General features: G+C 39.3%; 1 protein-coding gene across 4 annotated transcripts in view; it reads left to right on the top strand.

Moving 5' to 3' along the window:
* The window catches only part of MYLK (myosin light chain kinase), a 410235-nt gene that overhangs the window by 259682 nt on the left and 132196 nt on the right, over positions 1 to 18357 (top strand). For all 4 annotated transcript variants that reach the window (XM_074214675.1, XM_074214673.1, XM_074214672.1 and 1 more), the window contains exons 12-14: positions 6117 to 6254; positions 11169 to 11366; positions 12273 to 12522. In XM_074214675.1, coding sequence (XP_074070776.1) covers positions 6117 to 6254; positions 11169 to 11366; positions 12273 to 12522 — 586 coding nt within the window. The remainder of the gene's footprint in view (positions 1 to 6116; positions 6255 to 11168; positions 11367 to 12272; positions 12523 to 18357) is intronic.

Here is an 18357-nt window from a genome sequence, read left to right as displayed (position 1 = left end):
AGTCAGGAGGACCTGAAATCAAATTTGAGCTCAGACACTTAATAATTACCTAACTGTGTGGCCTTGGGCAAGCCACTTAACCCCATTGCCTTGCAAAAAAAAAGAAAACAGTTTATTTAAAACCTTTGCTCATCTCACACATATCTACTTTGTTTCCAATTCTTCACCACCACAGAAAACCTTACGACAAATTTGGTGTTAAATGAAAATTTTCTATATTTGATCTCTTCTTGTTAGCATTCGATTTGATCAGATTGAGAGGTTCTTAACTGAGATTTTCCAATATCTGTTTCTGACTCTCTATTCTTTTCTTTAGGGCTTTAAATTCTTCTTTGAGAACTTTTAATTTTCTTCCTTTAAGTGTTCATTGAGTTTTTCAAATCTCAGAGATTATTTTCAATTTATTCTAGATATCAGTTATTTTCTGGTAGCTGTTTGCAATTTCCCCCCATTAGAATGTGAGCTCCTTGAGGGAAGGGTCCGTTTCAGCCTTTATTATTTGGGGCCTGATAGGTACTGATAAGTACTTGCTGACATGACTTGACTTGATGTTATTCTCTTCTTATTTCTAATTGTTGGCACAATAATTTCCTCTCTTCTTGGGTTTCAATCTCATTTTTACCCTGTGATATTTATTCCTTATATGGAAACCTTTTCTTGTTTACTAGGCTTTTTCTAACCCCTCTGCCAGGTTTTCTACAAGTTTGCCCTTGATGAATTTTTTTCTTTTCTCTTTTAGTTGTTGTTTTATTGTATTTACTGCTTAACTCTTATGAAGTGTATAAGTTTTTGTTGACTGATTGGTCATTCCTTGCCCTTTGGAGGTGGTGATGGCTCACTGGATTTAGTAGTTTACCAGAAATCCCTAAGTGAGTGAAATTGAGGTGCTGAAGTGGCAGCAGTAGAAACAGAGAGGATGAAATAGATTCAAGAGCAACTGAAAATGGAGAATTGACAGGATTTAACTGATTTATATAAAAGACAAGATCAGAAGAAAAATTAATGGTTTTTGGCATGACCCATGCCAATTTTGTTCATAGGACATTGGTTGAGCACTGGTGTTAGTGATATAAAATAGGTAAAATTAGTTTGATTCTGAACACGTTCAACTTGAAGCACTGATGAGTTTCTTCTTTAAGAGAGTTTGAAATGGAGGCATTGAAAGAGGTCAGGACTGCAGTTCTGCTCAGCCTGGCATTCATGTGTGTCAAACTGATGGTTGACGAGATGGGAGAGGATGAGATTACCAATCTCCTCTAGGAAGTTTTGCCTGCTTGACTGGCCCCCACTCTTGATTTTTATCCCACTGTCCCCTGAGCACATATGGATGCTATTTGTGCAATACTCCTTGTACTTGTTACTCTGCTTTTTGTAGATTTTCTTAAATCTGTTTCCTCTGTGTGTCTTATCTCCCCTATTAAACTGGGAATCGTTTCAATTAGATATAATCCGTGCCTCGTATAATTGACTTCAGACTACCAATGAGTGCTTGATAATTAGACTGGGAACCGCCAGAGGACATGGGTGGTAGCTCCTTCCATTTCAGTATCTTTCCCCAGAACTGAGCTGTGAGCATAGTAGGTGTTCAATCTTTGTTGTTTTGTTGGGAGGGGGGACACACACACACAGAGAGAGAGAGAGAGAGAGAGAGAGAGAGAGAGAGAGAGAGAGAGAGAGAGAGAATCCCTTCTTGGAAAAGCAGCTTAGAGGATTCTATTTTGCTAGTACCAAGTGCCAGAACACCAATAAGATCTTTTCTTTTTAATCCTGAACCTGTAAATCAAGGATGCTCAGATTTCCAGAAAAAAAAAAGATGCCCTTCTTTCATAGGAGAGAGGACTTAGAAGCAGCAGCCATTCTAAAAGCAGAAGGGCACACAGTTGTGGGAAAAACCTAGGATATATTTATATATCCTATATATATTTAGCCTGGCTCAGTCTGGGTCTAGCTCTGAACTTTTTCCTGGATCCCCAACATTATGTTCAAGTTATTTGTGCTCTTCCATACTTGGCCCTCTCTGGCTGAATGTTTCAAGGTCCTCTGGTCATTCCCCCTGGGTTTTCCTTGCCTGAGTCCCTCATGTTCCCTCTCTTTTCCACTCACTGCTCCCCTCTAAGATAGGACTCATTTGTGTCACATAGAAGATTCATAGGATCATAGGTTTAGCAATATCTTATTCTCAGTTTCTGGGGTTTCTCCCTCATCAGGATCAGAACTAGTGTTACTTCATTATTGCCAGATCTAGGGATGGGTTCCATGCTTAGTTGTCATTGTCACTGTCGTAGTAGCAGTTGTTGTAGTCGTAGCAGTAGTTGTTGTAGTAATAGGAGAGAGAAGCCAAACCTTGAAGACCTACCTCTTCAACATATCCTGACTTTGTAGTCTCAGGCAAATTACTTAATCTCTCAGGGCTTCCAGACAACTATCTAAAATTAAGAAATTACAAAGGAATTGTTGATCAGCATTGGTAGGGGGAGATTCCTCACTAGGCATTCCCTACACTTTTGAAATCGTACCAGAATCACAACCTCCTTCTTCAAGAAAATAACTGTCAACTTGAACTACTCAGTCCAGTCTTGTGAGAAGCATCTCCCTAAGTGAGTAGTTAAGAATTTTGGTTTCCTCTGTGGATAGAGCACACAAGAGTACATTCTTAGTTGGCTATGACCAATGGTCTAGTGCCTCTGATTTTATGATTCTGTGATAATTGGACTCAACCCCACAGGAAAGTTAATGTAGGTAGTGGAATCTTTGCATTCAAACCCAAATCTCTGAGAGCAGGTTCATTCCTACTGGTCAGTTCCAACTTGACCTCACCTCTCACTGCTGAGAACAGCATGGGAAAATTAATGGTTACAGACAGGAAAACCTGGACTCAGGTCATGCTTCTTGTCTCTTTCTAGTCCTGTGCTATAAACACAAACAAGTTATTTAACCTGCAGTGTTCTCAGAAAGCCTTCTAAGATAGTAAGTTAAAAGATCTGTATATGTGGGGGGAAGTGTGGACAGCAGAACACATTTTTGAAATCACAGATCTAGACCAAAAAAAAAATTCTTACTGACCTCTCATGCTCATTCTGTCTGAAAGTGAACTCAGCTTTCCTGTCCTCAGACAATTCTTTTCTCTGATAGATTTCTTTTAATGATGTCCCTGTTCTTCAAGTTCCCTAGATTATCTATTCCTTTATTTGTCCAGCCATTTGTAATAAGTCAATGATATAAAAATCAAATAGAAGTGAAACCACTAAGTAAACTCATATAATAATGCCTAATGCCTGCAGGCTATATTGATTATTTATTTTTAATTTTCTTAAATATTTCCCAATTGCATTTTAATCCAGGGTAATTAGGTGGTGGATAGAGCACTGGGCCTGTGTCTGGAAGTCAGGAACCTGAGTTCAAATGTGATCTCGGATACTTAACAACTGTATGACCCTATGCAAGTCACTTAATCTTGTTTGTCTCAGGTTCTTCATCTGTAAAATATTCTAGAGAAGGAAATGACAAACTACTCCAACATTTTTGCCAAGAATACCCCAAACAGGGTCACAAAGAATTGGATATGACTAACAATAGCAGCAAAGAGTATGTTTGACACCTCTGTAATAAATCCCTTTGTTCTATAATATCTCATTTCTTCCCTCTTTTTTTGTGTTGGATTATTGTCAACACCTTTCCTGAGCTAGGAAAGATCACAGGATTTGATGTTAAGGTGACTGGGTTCAAATCCTGTCTGATCATGGACAAACCTTTCTGGGCCTTTGTAAAACAAGAAAGTTGAACAAAATTGTCTCCAGCTTCCTCCAGCTAGGCATCTATGATCCTATGGTCCTGCATCTGGTAATCAGAAAAAAAATGAGGGAAATTTGTGAAGTGGTAATTTTTTTTCAGGGATACAGTATAATCCTGGGAGAAAAGACTTGTGCTGGATCTATAAGAATGTGGGCTGATTTAATTCTTTCTTGGTTCTCCATCCCCAGAGGGGAAATATTTACAATGGGCATGCAGAGCAGTGAAAAATCCTTTCTGGTTGGATCTGAAAGGCATGATGTGGGTTTGGGATTTGTGGGTTTGGTTTTTTTTGTTTGTTTCTTTTGAAACAGCATTTTTTTTTGACTTGATGATGGTGATTGGCCCGGACTGGCATTAAAATGAACCTGCATTTCCTGAGCAAATAGTGACTAACAGATTTTACATTTGCTATGGAGGGTCCACAAAGTGAAGTATGCCATGCAGCTAATTAGCTATTGATGCAAGCAACATCAAAATGTTAATGCATAGATATGTGCTTCTCTTAAGTAAGTAGTGAGCTTAGATTAGGAGGAAGCAAATAAGACATTCTGGCAAAAAGGACTTTCTAAGGGAAGTGTGTTTATCTGGCTGACACCTACCAGTTCTCCCAATAGTTATTTTAGCATCACTTGGTTGAGATGGACATTTAAAGCATACAACCAGGGTAAAGCAGAGGAGACATAATTTGATATCTAAAATGTGACTGTTGACCCATTTTTTTGGAAAGAGGAGCCTGGATAAGAGCTTCTGATAATCAGAAAACTGTGGTACATGTTTGATACTTAGGACTCTGTCTAAGACAGAGACTGGAACAGAAAGTGCTTTGGGGAGATCAAAAAAAAAACATTTTGTCCTTACAGTATTTTCATTCTGAGCTGAGACAGGAAATTCCACAAATCTCCTGAGGCAGCTGGCTTCCCTAGCCACTCAGGCCTAGTCAATCAAGAAAATTAGATTTATTAATTACAATATGTGAGCCTTCACAGCCACACTATTAGGGTTCTTCCATCAGACTTGACCTTCCTTATAGGTCAATAAGGCAGGAACCTGGAAGAGGGGTGAAGCACAGTCAACCTCTGGAGGCTTTATTTAGTGGCCTAGAATTCTGCGGACATAACCCCACTCATTCTGGGAATGGTATTCCAACCTATGCTCCATCCTTGATATATCAATTCCCCTGGAAAAGTTTCTTTTTATGTGGCAAGAGAAAATAGCTGAAGGAAATTGTCATTTAGTCAAGTCTTCATCTTGAACATAGTACATAACCTTCGATGCATAACTAGGAATCCCCACTTATAGAAATTTAATTCAGTTTTTACATTTGTTTCTTGACCTTTAATGTGTAGACATGAATTTATATAATGCGACATATAAATTTATAGAAATCTAAGCCTAAGTTCTGGGAATTACTAATGAAAATCTTATAACTGAGATATAGAATAGCTCTGAGGCTCACAAGATTGGATTTCTTGGTGAACAGAATGAAAGACTAGAGGCTATGAGTTCTAGGTCTAACCTCACTGCTAATATTTCTGGCAAAATTTCTACCCCTCCATCCCTACCCCCAGTCCAAAAAATCCTGTCTCTTCGCAATGAGCAATGTGTTTGTTTAATACAAAAAGAAAATTGCTTAGGTGTTGCTATATCTCAGTATGATAATTGCTTTGCCTCAATTTCTCTTCAATTAAAAAGAGAATATTCAGAAGAACAATTACATTGAACCTGGTTTTCTTCATTAATACTGAACAAAAGTAAAATGGTGGATCTCACAACCAGAGGGACATTTGAGAAGTTGTAATAGTGACCCAGGGCTGTCTGCCCTGGACTTTGAGGCCCTGAACTATCTGAAGATGTTGAATGACAAGCATTCTTCCCCTTTAGGCTCTCCGGAGGAGCCAGATTCCTAGAATAGTCAGATCTCCAAAGAGAGATCATTGTTTCCCATCTTGTCCATTTCTCAGTTTCTAGATGGGAATATGGTTATCTCAGAAAGATAAGAGGGGACCTTGTCCATCTCTCTCTCTTTTTTTTTTTTTGCAAGGCAATAGAGTTAAGTGGCTTGCCCAAGGCCACACAGCTAGGTCATTATTAAGTGTCTGAGGCTGAATTTGAACTCAGGTACTCCTGACTCCAGGGCTGGTGCTCTATCCACTGCACCACCTAGCTGCCCCCATGTCCATCTCTTAAAGACCTCTTAGAAACCTAGGGTTCATCTACAATTTTTAAGCAGGAGTATCCATGGCACTGTGGTTTATATATGGTGTTGGCTTTTAATCAGAATTCATCAAACAATTGATTTATATTTTTTTTTGTCTACTGTATAGAAAAGAAGAGCAGTAAAGAAATTGATTTCTCTACATCTGTGGTTGCCAACAGCTCATCACCACCCATCTTTTTGAAAGGCCTCTCTGACCTCGAAGTCATGGATGGAAGTCAAGTAATCATGACAGTCCAGATAACAGGTCTGTTGCTCTGAGTTGTCTTATCTCTGACTGGTGGATGTTTGGGGAGTAGGATTATGGGAGAAGCTTTACTGTAATCAGGGAACATCTTTTCCTAGAATGTTTGTATGAGAACATGGAATTTAGAGCCATGAGGGAAACCAGCACAAGTCCATGATTATTTAGAGCCTTTGACTTTTGCTTTGCTCCCTCCATGACCTCATTGGCAAGAAATTGCCACCACTGCCCCCCCCCACATCCATCCATCCATCCATGGATGTAGACTTCAGTCCTTTCCTGACTTAAGAGGATTATCCCCACATACTCCAGGCCATCCTCTGATTCTCTTTGTCTCAAGGGAATTAAAGTATCCTTAGGTAACAATTTTGAAGAAAATTTTTTTAAATTATTAACTTAACCCTCAAAATGGCATTTCCATATGTGTAGAGAAATTCAGAAAAAAAAGGATTCTATATGGAAATCATGATTCCTCATTCTATAATGCTTGTTTTAAAATAATTATCACATTAAGGTATGTACTTAGAAATATGATTTAAAAAATAATGTTCACTTTAAATTCTGTGCTCTTAGCAAATATTTTTTCAATAAATACACTCTATTTAATTACCATTCACAATAACATCAGTCTTACACTATCAAGGCAGAACACCAAAAGGGGCAGTTAGGTGGCACAGTGGGTATACATTGACCTTGGAATCAGGAGGATGGGAGTTTGAATCCAGTCACTTACTAACTGTGTGACCTTGGGAAAGTCACTTAATCCTGATGACCTCGAATCCAAGGTAATCTCCAGTCATCCTATTCATATCTGGCCACTGGACTCAGATGACTCTGGAGGAGTCACTCAAATCCAATTCATGTCCTTGTCATGGCATCACCTTCCTGATGTCATGGTCCTCTTTGAGAATGAATAAAATAATAATAATAATAATATACAATAATTATATAAATAAAAATAACAACAGAGCACTGAAAGACTTTTTTTAAGTGGTAAATTTTTTAAGTAGTGAATTTTTACCATTCCTCTTTGGCCATATGATTCACTGTCTGAATTTCAATTTAGACATGCTGAATTTTTAATGAAAATCAGGAGTCTCTGAGAACAAGGAGTAGGGAAGGGATGGAGAGGAAAAGGAAAGGTGTTGGGAAAGAAGGAATTGCAAAACATCAGTGAAATTGGCACAACTGAATGGTTTTTGCAATTTTATTACAAACTCAGGTAAAGAATTTTCAGAATTTTCTGATGTGAGGTAGGGGACAAGCAGGGGGGAGAAGAAAGAATCTCAACTTTCTTATCTAATGTTAAAGAAAGAAGGTAGACTTGTTCTCAAGCATGGACAAAAATGTCTTATTTGTCTATTTATTATCTATTAAGGGGTCTTTTAAAAAAATTCTTGCATGATGAGAAAAGGAAGGAATCCCTGACTCATACTGACCTTCACTTGTGTGGACAAATATATAACACACTTCTCCCATTTTTTTTTGTTTGTTGGGGGAGAGATTGTAAGCTTACACACCACTCCATTCATCACTCCATGCACAGATTGGCCTCTGTGTTGGGGGGACAAGAGGGGAGAGGCTCAAGGTTATTGCTCTGGTTTTGTAGTTTCTCATGGATAGGAATATGAATACAGATGACCTGCTTGTGAGGTAGCTTACTGGAGTAAGACTTTACCTTCTCCATGTGGACTGAGGACAACCTTTGTAGTATTTGATGACTCTATTAATTCAATAAACATGTATTATGATATCTATGCATTTTGATGCTAAAGTCACCAAAGATATTTACATAAGACAAATCCCTGTCTTCCTGGTGCCTATAATTGAGTAGGTGGATGGTACACAAACACAGATGATGATAATAATTTGTGGTATTTAAAGTGTGCTTTAAAGGTTTGTTAAGCTGCATGAATCTATGTGAATACACAATTACAGTTTATATGTGTGTATAAATACATACATGTATATTTTTACATTTGCATACATACATTCATATATGAAAAATCTCATTTAAGGGGCAGCTAGGTGGTGTAGTGGATAGAGCACTGGCCCTGGAGTCAGGAGGACCTGAGTTCAAATCCAGCCTCAGATACTTAATAATTACCTAGCTGTGTGACCTTGGGCAAGCCATTTAACCCCATTGCCTTGCAAAAAAAAAACCTTAAAAAAAATCTCATTTGATCCTCATGACTATGCTGTGAAGTAGATGCTGTGATTATCCTCACTTTTATAGCTATGGAACTTAAGGCTGAGAGAGGTTATGTAAAGTCATGCAGGCAGAATTTGAACTCAGGTCTTCCCGAATCCAAGTTAAGTGCTCCATAATACTTACTACAATATTGATTGCATAGTCTGAGTTTCAAAGAATTACAAGGAACCATGAGCTCTATGAGGTCCAAGGAAGGACCAGTGTAGTATTGGGGAATATTTCCTTTAGAGAGCCATGTCCCACTGTCTCCTTTGCAAAAAATGCAAACATAATTGATTACCTTCCAAGCAGTTAATAGAATCTTAACTTTGAGAATTATTTAAAGAAATCATTTTGCCTTAATGCTTTTATTTTTAATCAATGACTGTTCAAACTATCCAAGACAGAGGTGCTGTCTTTTCCCTTCCTCAAGATCTCCAGGGATGAAGACATTATCCTTTCCCTGCATTAGATCACCTTGAAAGCCATGAGATTCATTTTGGTATCTCATTTCCTTTCTATCTGTTTCCTTTTTTGATTTTCTGTGACTGTAGAGAAGAGCTCTATTGTAATCCCTAGTTCAAGCCAACACAACTCATTCCTTTGCCCAGGATGCTGGAAGAAGAACCCTTTCCCCCCTTCCTTACTTTGCAGGGGCTCTCTGTGGGCACTAGATGGCACTCCTGAGTCTGTAAGGGAAACATTAAAGGACCTTCCTTCTGCAGGTGGGAAATCAGTAGAAACTTTGGAATGAATGGGTTAAGAGTGAGAAATAGGATCTCAGTGTGTTTTAGGCATGATTAGATAAGGGGGAAATGGAAGTAATGGAAAGTGATGGTTGCTCGTATATTTCAAAGTGATACTCAAGTAACAATAATAATAATAGCTCTCATTTGTTTAATGCTTTGTAATTATAAAACATTCATGGTCTGTATTAGCTGATTTTGGTTCTCACAGAAAAAAAAAAGTATGATAATAGGTAATAACCCTAGTGCCTTCTCAATTTGGTATAGTGTTAGCACCTGGTAGCCCTAGGCAGCTCATTGAACATTAGTTCCTCATCTATAAATTGAAGACCATCTCAAGTATGTCAGAATTAGAAGGCATGTTGTTGCTGTTGAGTCACATCTGACTCTCTGTGATCCCATTTGGGAATATCTTGGCAAAAATACCAGAGTGGTTCGCTCTTTCTTTTTCCAGTTCATTTTACGTATGCGGTAACTGAGACGAACAGAATTGAGTGACTTGCCCAGGATCACACAGCAATTTGAATTTGAATTCATAGGAAAGATACTCATCTTTCCTGAGTCCAAAGCCAGAGCTCTGTCCATTGTACCACCTAGCCGCCCCATGTGCCACTTTACTGATCAACTAATCCAAACCCATTCCTGAAGAAAGACAGATCTCTTTGACAACATCCCCAATAAATGGTTCTCCAGCTCTCTCCTAAAACCCTCCATTGGGGAGGAATCCATTACTTTCCCAAGGTATCCCATTCACTTGTGTACAGCTGTAATTATTTGAATAGTTTTATATCTCATAGACCTGAAATCTTCCTCTTGTTCACTTAGGTCTAAGACTAGAAAGGAGCTGAATGACCATCTACTACTTCTACTAGGTGCTGGGCGATAAAAGATAAAGACCTGCCCTCAAGGAGAGCAGAACTGTCTCAGTTCTAGGCAAAACACTTTAGGAAAGATGAAAATGAGTTTCATTATATCTAAGTGAAAGTAACCAGGTTGGAGAGACCTGCTGCTCAAGGACAGTAGAGGAAATGTAGACATGCAGCTTGGAGAGAAGCAGCTTTGGAGCAGCTGGGATAGCTTTCTTCAAGGATTCAAAGGGAAGAGGATGTAGACCTGTAATGTTTGTCTCTAGAGGGTCAATGTAGGAACATGTGGGGAGGAAGTCAAGAAAAACAGATTCTAGGGAAAATTTTCTAACATTTAACACAATTCAAAAGCAAAATGTCCTGCTTCTGGAGGTCATAGGTCCTCCCCCTTGGGAGGTCTTTTTCAGAGCCAGATAACCACTTAATAGAATTTTTTAGAACAAATTCTTTTGGGCTGGTTGCTTGTTTAGTTTGTACAGTTGGTTTTTCTAATCCCAAAAGCACATAGTAGGCTTGTTGACTTGATTCCAGATCTATCCTTATTGAATTTAATTAACTTAGATTATTAAAATTCTAATTATATCAATGATCTTGCAGGGTTGTTTTTTAACAAAAAGTGTTTTGTAAGTCTTTAGAGATTAGGTGGTGCAGTGGACAGAGATCTGGAAACAGAAGAACTCATTGTTCTGAGTTCAAATTCAGTCTTAGATTCTTATTAGCTATGTGACCCTGGACAAATCACTTAACCCTGTTGCCTCAGTTTCCTCATCTATAAAATAAGCTGATATAGGAAAAGATACTCTGGTATGTTTGCCCAAAAAATCCCAAAATGAAGTCACAAAGAGTTAGGCACAACTCAACAACAACAACAGTAGGGCACTATATGAATGTAATCTGTTATTATTCTTCAGAATTAAAAACCTAGCCCCTTCAATGTGTCATTGAAGAGGCTATTTCTCACCTAATTAGCCCAGTCTTCAGTTCTTCCATTTACCTTTCATATTTCAGAGATGTCATATTTTCCTTTAAAGAAATATTTTTGAAAACCCTTTCTTCCCCAATCCTCTTCATTCCCTTCTTCTTGCAATGTTGTCTGTCCCATTGCAATGTGCAGGTAGCCCACCACCTGAGATTCTCTGGCTTCATAACGGGAAGGAGATCCAAGAGTCAGAGGACTTCCACTTTGAACAAAATGGCAACGAGCATAGTCTTTGCATCCAAGAGGTGTTTCCTGAGGACACTGGCAGGTACACCTGTGAGGCTTGGAACAACAATGGCCATGTCCGTAGTCACGCCGTGCTCACTGTGCGAGGTGAGGCCAGTTTCTTTGCCAAGGTCAGGGTTTCCATAAGATGAATTGGGGGGGGGGTCCTCATGAGACTGAATAGTGAATCATGAAGTACAAGAAGTAGGTGAGCAAACCTTCTTTCCTACTTTTAGGGGCTTCTGCCTCCCTATTTTGCTGCAAGCCTGTCAGATTTGACTATGGTGCAGAGAGTGAATTCCCAATACCTATTTCATTCTGATATAATTTTGAAATTAACTCTGGGTCATTTTTTGCTTCCTATATATTCCTATATACAGTTTAATAAAAGAGATAAATTAGATATACTGTGTAATAAGAGTCAAAAATCTTGATTATTTTTTTGCATGGAACTTTTATATTTTATGATTTTTCCCATATTCATTGCTATCCCTTCTTTGCCCACAGTTAACTGGGGCTGTCTCTCAGAATGGAGAGATGGTTATCTGTGTCAGAGGTTCCCATTGAAGTAGGTAGAGATTTTATCCTTTGAATTTGCCAGTGCTGCTGCTCATGGTCCACACTTCCCTTAGCCTTCAGTTCAATCAACATTTATTAAGTACCTACACTTAATTAACTGTACCAAATACAGTGCTGAACTATAAAGATACAAAAGGAGTCAAAAGACAACCCCTGTCCTCAAGGAACTTGCAATCTATTGTTGATTTTGACTATAATTATGTGTAGTCATGTCTATGTTATGCACAAAAAGTATAATTTAGAAGGCAGAACTACAGATAAGAGAATACAGTATGAACAAAGCTCAGATAGAAATGCGTTTTTTTTTTTTGAGTAGGCACCACTTTCAGGTATCCATTTTGTTTTGGTCTCACCCCCACTAATTATGATAGAAAGTTGAAAATAGTGCCCACCAACATGGCTGACTCAGAACCATCACCCTTTGGCCATTCTCAGAGCCTCAAGATGGCACTCAGCCCTGGTTCATTAGCAAGCCTCGTTCGGTGACAGCCACCCGGGGCCAGAACGTCCTCATCTCCTGCGCCATTGCCGGGGACCCCTTCCCTGCTGTGCAGTGGCTCCGGGATGGCCGGGTGCTCACCAAAGACAGTGGCTACTCAGAGGTGCTGCAGAATGAAGATGTTTTCACCATGGTGCTGAAGAACGTACAACCCTCACATGCTGGCCAGTACGAGATCCAACTCAAGTAAGTCTCTCTCCTAGTCCCTGACTCATTCTCGCACTCCCTCAACTCTAAAATACTACAGAGTTCTGAACCCAAAGAGAAGGAAATGGTGTGTCCTGGATCTTTAAAGGATGATCATTTTCTGGTAGTTGAGAATGCTTATCCTACAGTTTTATTTCTCCTTTTATTTTGTCTTCCTTAGAAGAGGGGATAATGAGGTAAGGAAGAGAAAGGAAGGGTAATTGAACTCCTCTTTTCTTTTCCCACCTCCATCTCTTGGTTGTCTTGCCTTTTTCATGAAAAAACTAATGATAATTAACATTTATATAGCATGTTAAGGTTTACAGAGTGCTTTATATACATTATCATATTTAATCCTCACAAAAAAGGTAGAGAGAATTATTATCCCCATTTTATGCTCAAGGAAACTGAGACTAAGTGACTTGCCTAAGGCACAGCTATAATCTGAAGCATGATTCCAACCTAAGTCTTCCCAACAATCTATATGACTCCACAACTGCTTGGTTGTGTGATCCAAAAATGTGCCTGAAGTTAATGAAGAAAAAGCTCCCTGCTCGCTCTCTCTCTCTCTCTCTCTCTCTCTCTCTCTCTCTCTCTCTCTCTCTCTCTCTCTCTCTCAGGGTTGATGGTGACAGACTGATTAGCCTTGGATGTTTGAGGTTGGTGTGGACATCTAGAAGGGCCCTGCCTGCATTGTGTTAGGCACCTGGTCCAGGTTCAAGATCCCCATTCTGCTGGCCTTTTTCTCGTCCCCTCAAAGCCCTTTTAATTCAAAGTTCTATGCTTAGTATCTTCAAGAAGGGGGCAGAAGGATAGGGGAAATTATTACCTGATTATAACAAAATCAAATATAAAATATAGTCTATTCCAAAACCAAATAAGGATTTTGGAATTATTCACCCTGCTGCTTACCTTCTTTGGTATAGATAACTGAAGTTGAACCTATCTGCCTGAATGGACAAATACAGTGAGCTAAAGTAAGGTGTAACTCTTGTTCTGGGATGATCATTCTCAAATAAACCCTTCCAAAAGAGGATAGATGGACTTTTAAAAAAATGATACTTTTCATTTTTATATCATATTTAATTTTAGTTATATATATCCCTTGTTCCCTTTCAAGGAAACCCTCACTCTAGTAACAAAGATTAAAAAGGAAAGGAAAAACTCAATTTGGCAAAATCAATCCATACAGCAACTGTGTCTGATAGCATACCCAACATTCTGAATGTAGAATTGTCTCCAAGAAGAGATGAGCTTTCATTAGAAATTTTGGAAAAAGGACAAGGCTATGATTTTGCATATGGAAGCCGATCAGTTGCTATAATCTTTGAGATGGACTGAGCAAGAGATACAATTTCGAAGCAAAGACAAGTGCTTCCAGAAAGATTGCTAATCCAGAATAGGTTTGGTATAGAATCAGGAGACGGGTTGAAAAGCCTTGTCCATAGTTTCTATGATTATTTTTTAGGTTTTTGCAGGGCAATGGGGTTAAGTGACTTGTCCAAAGTCACACAGCTAGGTAATTAGTAAATGTCCGCATCTGGATTTGAACTCAGGATCTCCTGACACCAGGGCCAGTGCTCCATTCACTGCACCACCTAGCTGCCCCCAAGTCTTGCTCATTGTGGAGGATTTCCATTTGGTACCCTAGGAAGTCAGGACCCTCACTGTATTGTCCTGACCTGGGGTGCTCCTGCAACTGTTTTCTTCCCCCCACCCCCCACCCAAAAAATATACCTCTTCATCCATTCAAAAGCCCATTTACCCTGACCCTGGCTACAGCCCAAACTGAGCAGAAGCCACTCAGGGGAAAGTTCTCCCAGGGAGAGTTCTCCCTGGCACAGACATTGTTTTCCACTTCGACTTTGTTCTTGCTGGTGGTAATCAGTCAGACACTGAGTTGGGACAGAATGCCTTTCAAGGTGTCTAGCTGTCCCAGGAAGTCGAGCTCAGAATAGAAGGGAAGGGAGAAGGAGGGAGGAGATATGGTTGTGTGTACATTAGAGTCAGAATTATGGCACAGAGCCTTCCCCCTCCCCTGCTATGAAGGCAAGACAGTCTACAGGTGTGAAAACGAAAAAGCCCTTTTCTCAACCTGCCTCCCACACACACACACACATTTTCTTTCTGTACCTGGTTTGCAAGTGCTTACTGTGGTCAGGTCAAAAGGATATATCTAGACTTTAACTGAGATATTTGAAGTTTTGACCCTGGCCAATAAATTTCCATTTTAAAAATTTGCCTATATGGTTCTTTCCAGAGCAGAGTGATTAGAAACAGGACTAATTCAATTTGCTTTGGAGCTGGACATTTTCTTTAGGGTCTTTAGTTGGTATAGAGAACTCTCAGGAGACAAAACTTGCTTTACCAATATTGGTCAGCACCTCATTGTCTTAGAGTAGAATGTGGTCTATGACCACTGTGACTTTACTATTCTAAACTGCTTTCTAGGAGAGCTGGATAGTACAGAGGGTAGAGAGCTGGGCCTGGAGTCAAGAAGACTCCCCTTGAGTTCAAATATGAGCTAGTTTACTAGCTGTGTGACCTTGAGCAAGTCCTTGAACCCTATTAGCCCCAGCTTTCTATCTATAAAATGAACTAGAGAAGGAAATGGGAAATTACTTCAGTATCTTTGCTAAGAAAACCCCAAATGGTGTCACCAAAGAGTCCCACAAGACTGAAAAATAACCAAAACTTTTCATTCTGCTTATTAGAGATTCCTTTAGGTTACCTAGCTCTTTTAAAAAATATCTGTTTAGTGATTCACACCTTCTTCATTTACAAGCAATCCCTGCTTTACTAATACATTATGTCCCATTCATTAGTCATCTTTTAGAAACTAAGAGTGAGTTTTCCCTTAGGAATGATGTTATAAATAGTGTCCCTTGGGCCCTGTATCCCTGGGGCTACAAAAGCTTCTTTAATCCATGCTTGCTTCAGTACTTTGAGGATTAGAGCCTGGAACCATGTGGGTGTTCTCTGATCCATGCAGATTTGAAACCCATTGCGTGTCTTAACTGGTCATTTTCATGAGTTGCTTTGCCTGGGAAAAAACCATCTACTTGGGGGTCAATCTTCTGATAATGGGTTTTTCTAGATTTAATCAAGGTGTTTCTCAAGTGGCAGATACAGCCTATTGCCAAGTCCATACCCAACCTGTTTCTGTCTTACAGCAGGACCTGCCTACTCTTGGACCTTCCAGAGCTCAGGGTCACTTTCAAACCCTGCTGAGGCATCAGAAGAGAATATTAATGGGACATTAAATCCATTAAGAGGTTGAAATTGTCCTTGAAATCTGGAGATGGCTTTGTATTCTGACCATCCCCATTTGGCACTTGAAAGGCACAGACTGGATCTGTGACTTCATCAGAGTAGAGCAGAGGTGTCAAAGACTAGACATGTAGCCCACAATGTTTAGATATATTCATTTGTTTTAGAAGAAATGTATAATCATGTGTGATTTTCTAAGTAATCAATATGCCACCTACAGGGATCCTATGCTTTTAGTGCCCCCCCCCCACTAAAGTTGGACATCACAAGTGTACAGAATTTCCTTGGTGAAGAAATTCCCTCCATGGCACAGAATAAGACTTTGGTTTTTCGTTATAGCTGTAGCAGGAATGTTGTGCTTGAATATGTTATTTATTTATTATTAGAGTTTTGTTTTTCTTTTTGTCTTTTCAATGGGAATGAGGGAGGAGGTGTGAGGGAGTGAAAACAGATGTTTTATTCATTGAAAAAAATCAAATTGAACTTAAAAAAAGAAATGACTCTCCCTCCCAATGCAGTCCAGCATCTTCTCTGTAACTTAAAATCTTAGAAAATTACCTAGATAACAGAAAGGTTAAGTGTTTTGCCCAGAGTCCTATAGCCAATAGAGAGGTATACAAGGAAAGATTAATTAGCTACATATATCACCCACACCATTTCCCATAGCAGGTCCCTAAATGTTTGTTGAAGGGATGGATTGCGTGCTTGATTATTGAAATAGTGTTTTTAAAAAGCCCTAAATAGCTCCCAAAGTCTTTGAGGAAGGGTAGAGCCTCGAAATTTGAGTCTTCCCAAGTTCCTTTTAGTCCTTTTGATGTCTGGGTTCCCCCCTAAACTTGAGTACCCCCCCCCCAGCTATACTGAGCTAAAATGACTCTTTCTGAAATTCATCTTGTTTCTGATCTTCCTGTCATCCCCTTGACTGTAGCCTTGACCTTTCTAGTGGCAGAGTGAGAATGAGAAAGCTAGCCAATATAAGAGAGAATGGTTCTAGATTGGCAGTTCTGGCAGTAAGGGTGGAGTTGAGCAGAGGTGCTGGAGACAGTGGCTCCTTGAGTGGAGATGATGGGAAGAGGGCTTCTGGCAGCAGTGGGACAGTATAATAATAATGATTATTCATGTATTTGAGGGTTCTTAAGTTAGTAAGCTAGAACTCCCCAATATCCTCAGAAGAGGTAGATGAACTATTTCAGAAGAACAAGACTAGGATACTGGATATCTGGTTGGTTGATTCTTGTCCTTTGTTCTCAAAGAGGACCAAAATGTCATCACTGTGTTAGAGTCAAATTGCAGTGAATTAGACTATGATTGATCAGAGCAATACAAGCTCAGAATGCCCTACCACAGGTTGGGAACAAATAAACTATGTAAGCATTTTGAGTAGATTCTCTAAATTGCACATCTCATGTTTCTTTTCAACTCCTACAACTCTGCTTTGCCCATAGAACTCAAAGAGCTCTTTCTTTAATAGGGCAGGTCATGCTGAGCAGTCCTATTCCAGGGTCTCCCTTGTTACACAAACTGGATATCTAAGGGATAAAGGTAAAGAGGTAAAAAAAAAGAAAGGACATCAGGGACATCCCCTGCTCTTCAGAACTCTGGTGATGGCAACCATTTGGGGGACCATGAAAAGTCATCTCATAGTTTGCTTCCTGAAGCAGTGCATTGATCTCTTCTCTAAGAGTCTGGAGCTTGGAGACTTAAAAAAGTTTCTGGATTGGTAGTTCTCTAGCAGAATTTACTCTGAAATCTTAAGTCCTCTGGATTTCCCCTTCTCTAGTCATACAATATGAAGAGTTAGCCATGTCTCAAATACTGGGGCTCCTTCCTTATGAGCTAGGCAGGTTATATCTGCCCTGCCCTTTCAATGATTCCCTTTTGCCTAAATTTCACTGTCCTGTATCCCCAGCTCTTATATGCTTACCTTCCACCATTTAGGAAAGAATCCTAAATGAGAATAGAGTAGTAAGGGATATTTACCTATTCTTAAAATATAAACCTGCCACAAATAGACTCTGACAAATGTATATTTAAAGTAGGTTTACGGGTAAGCCACTTAACTCCATTTGCCTTGCAAAAGCTCTAAAAAATAAAATAAAATAAAATAAACTGGGTTTACAAAAAGATCAAATGTCTATCTTTGTGAACAATGTATGCTCACTTACTTCTATGGAGAAGTCTTAATCATGCTTTTGGTGATATCTCTGCATTATCCTCATTGCCCTTACCAGTACTCCACAGTGTCTTTTGGCTAGTCAAGACTTAGAAACCTCATCAAGTAGCAAAGCTCTGGGGAGAATGGCAGAGAACTTGTTAACAGGAACTTAATGATGAAACTCAAGAATATTCAATTTGGTATAATACTGGTCCACTCTTCTACCTCTTCCCTACCTCCCACCCTGGTTTTCTCACCCTCCTTCCTCTTTGCTTATGGGAACAGAGCTATCCATAGGTACCATAGGAAGAGTTAATAGCATCTCTAATGGGTGTCATTGAAAGGGAGCATGAAGAAAGTTTCCTCTACAGAGAAAAACATAAAAACTACTATTGACTTAAAGTAACACT

This window comes from Macrotis lagotis, chromosome 1 (assembly GCF_037893015.1).
Source record: "Macrotis lagotis isolate mMagLag1 chromosome 1, bilby.v1.9.chrom.fasta, whole genome shotgun sequence".
Taxonomy (NCBI): Eukaryota; Metazoa; Chordata; class Mammalia; order Peramelemorphia; family Peramelidae; genus Macrotis; species Macrotis lagotis.
This window is presented reverse-complemented; position numbering and strand designations above follow the sequence as displayed.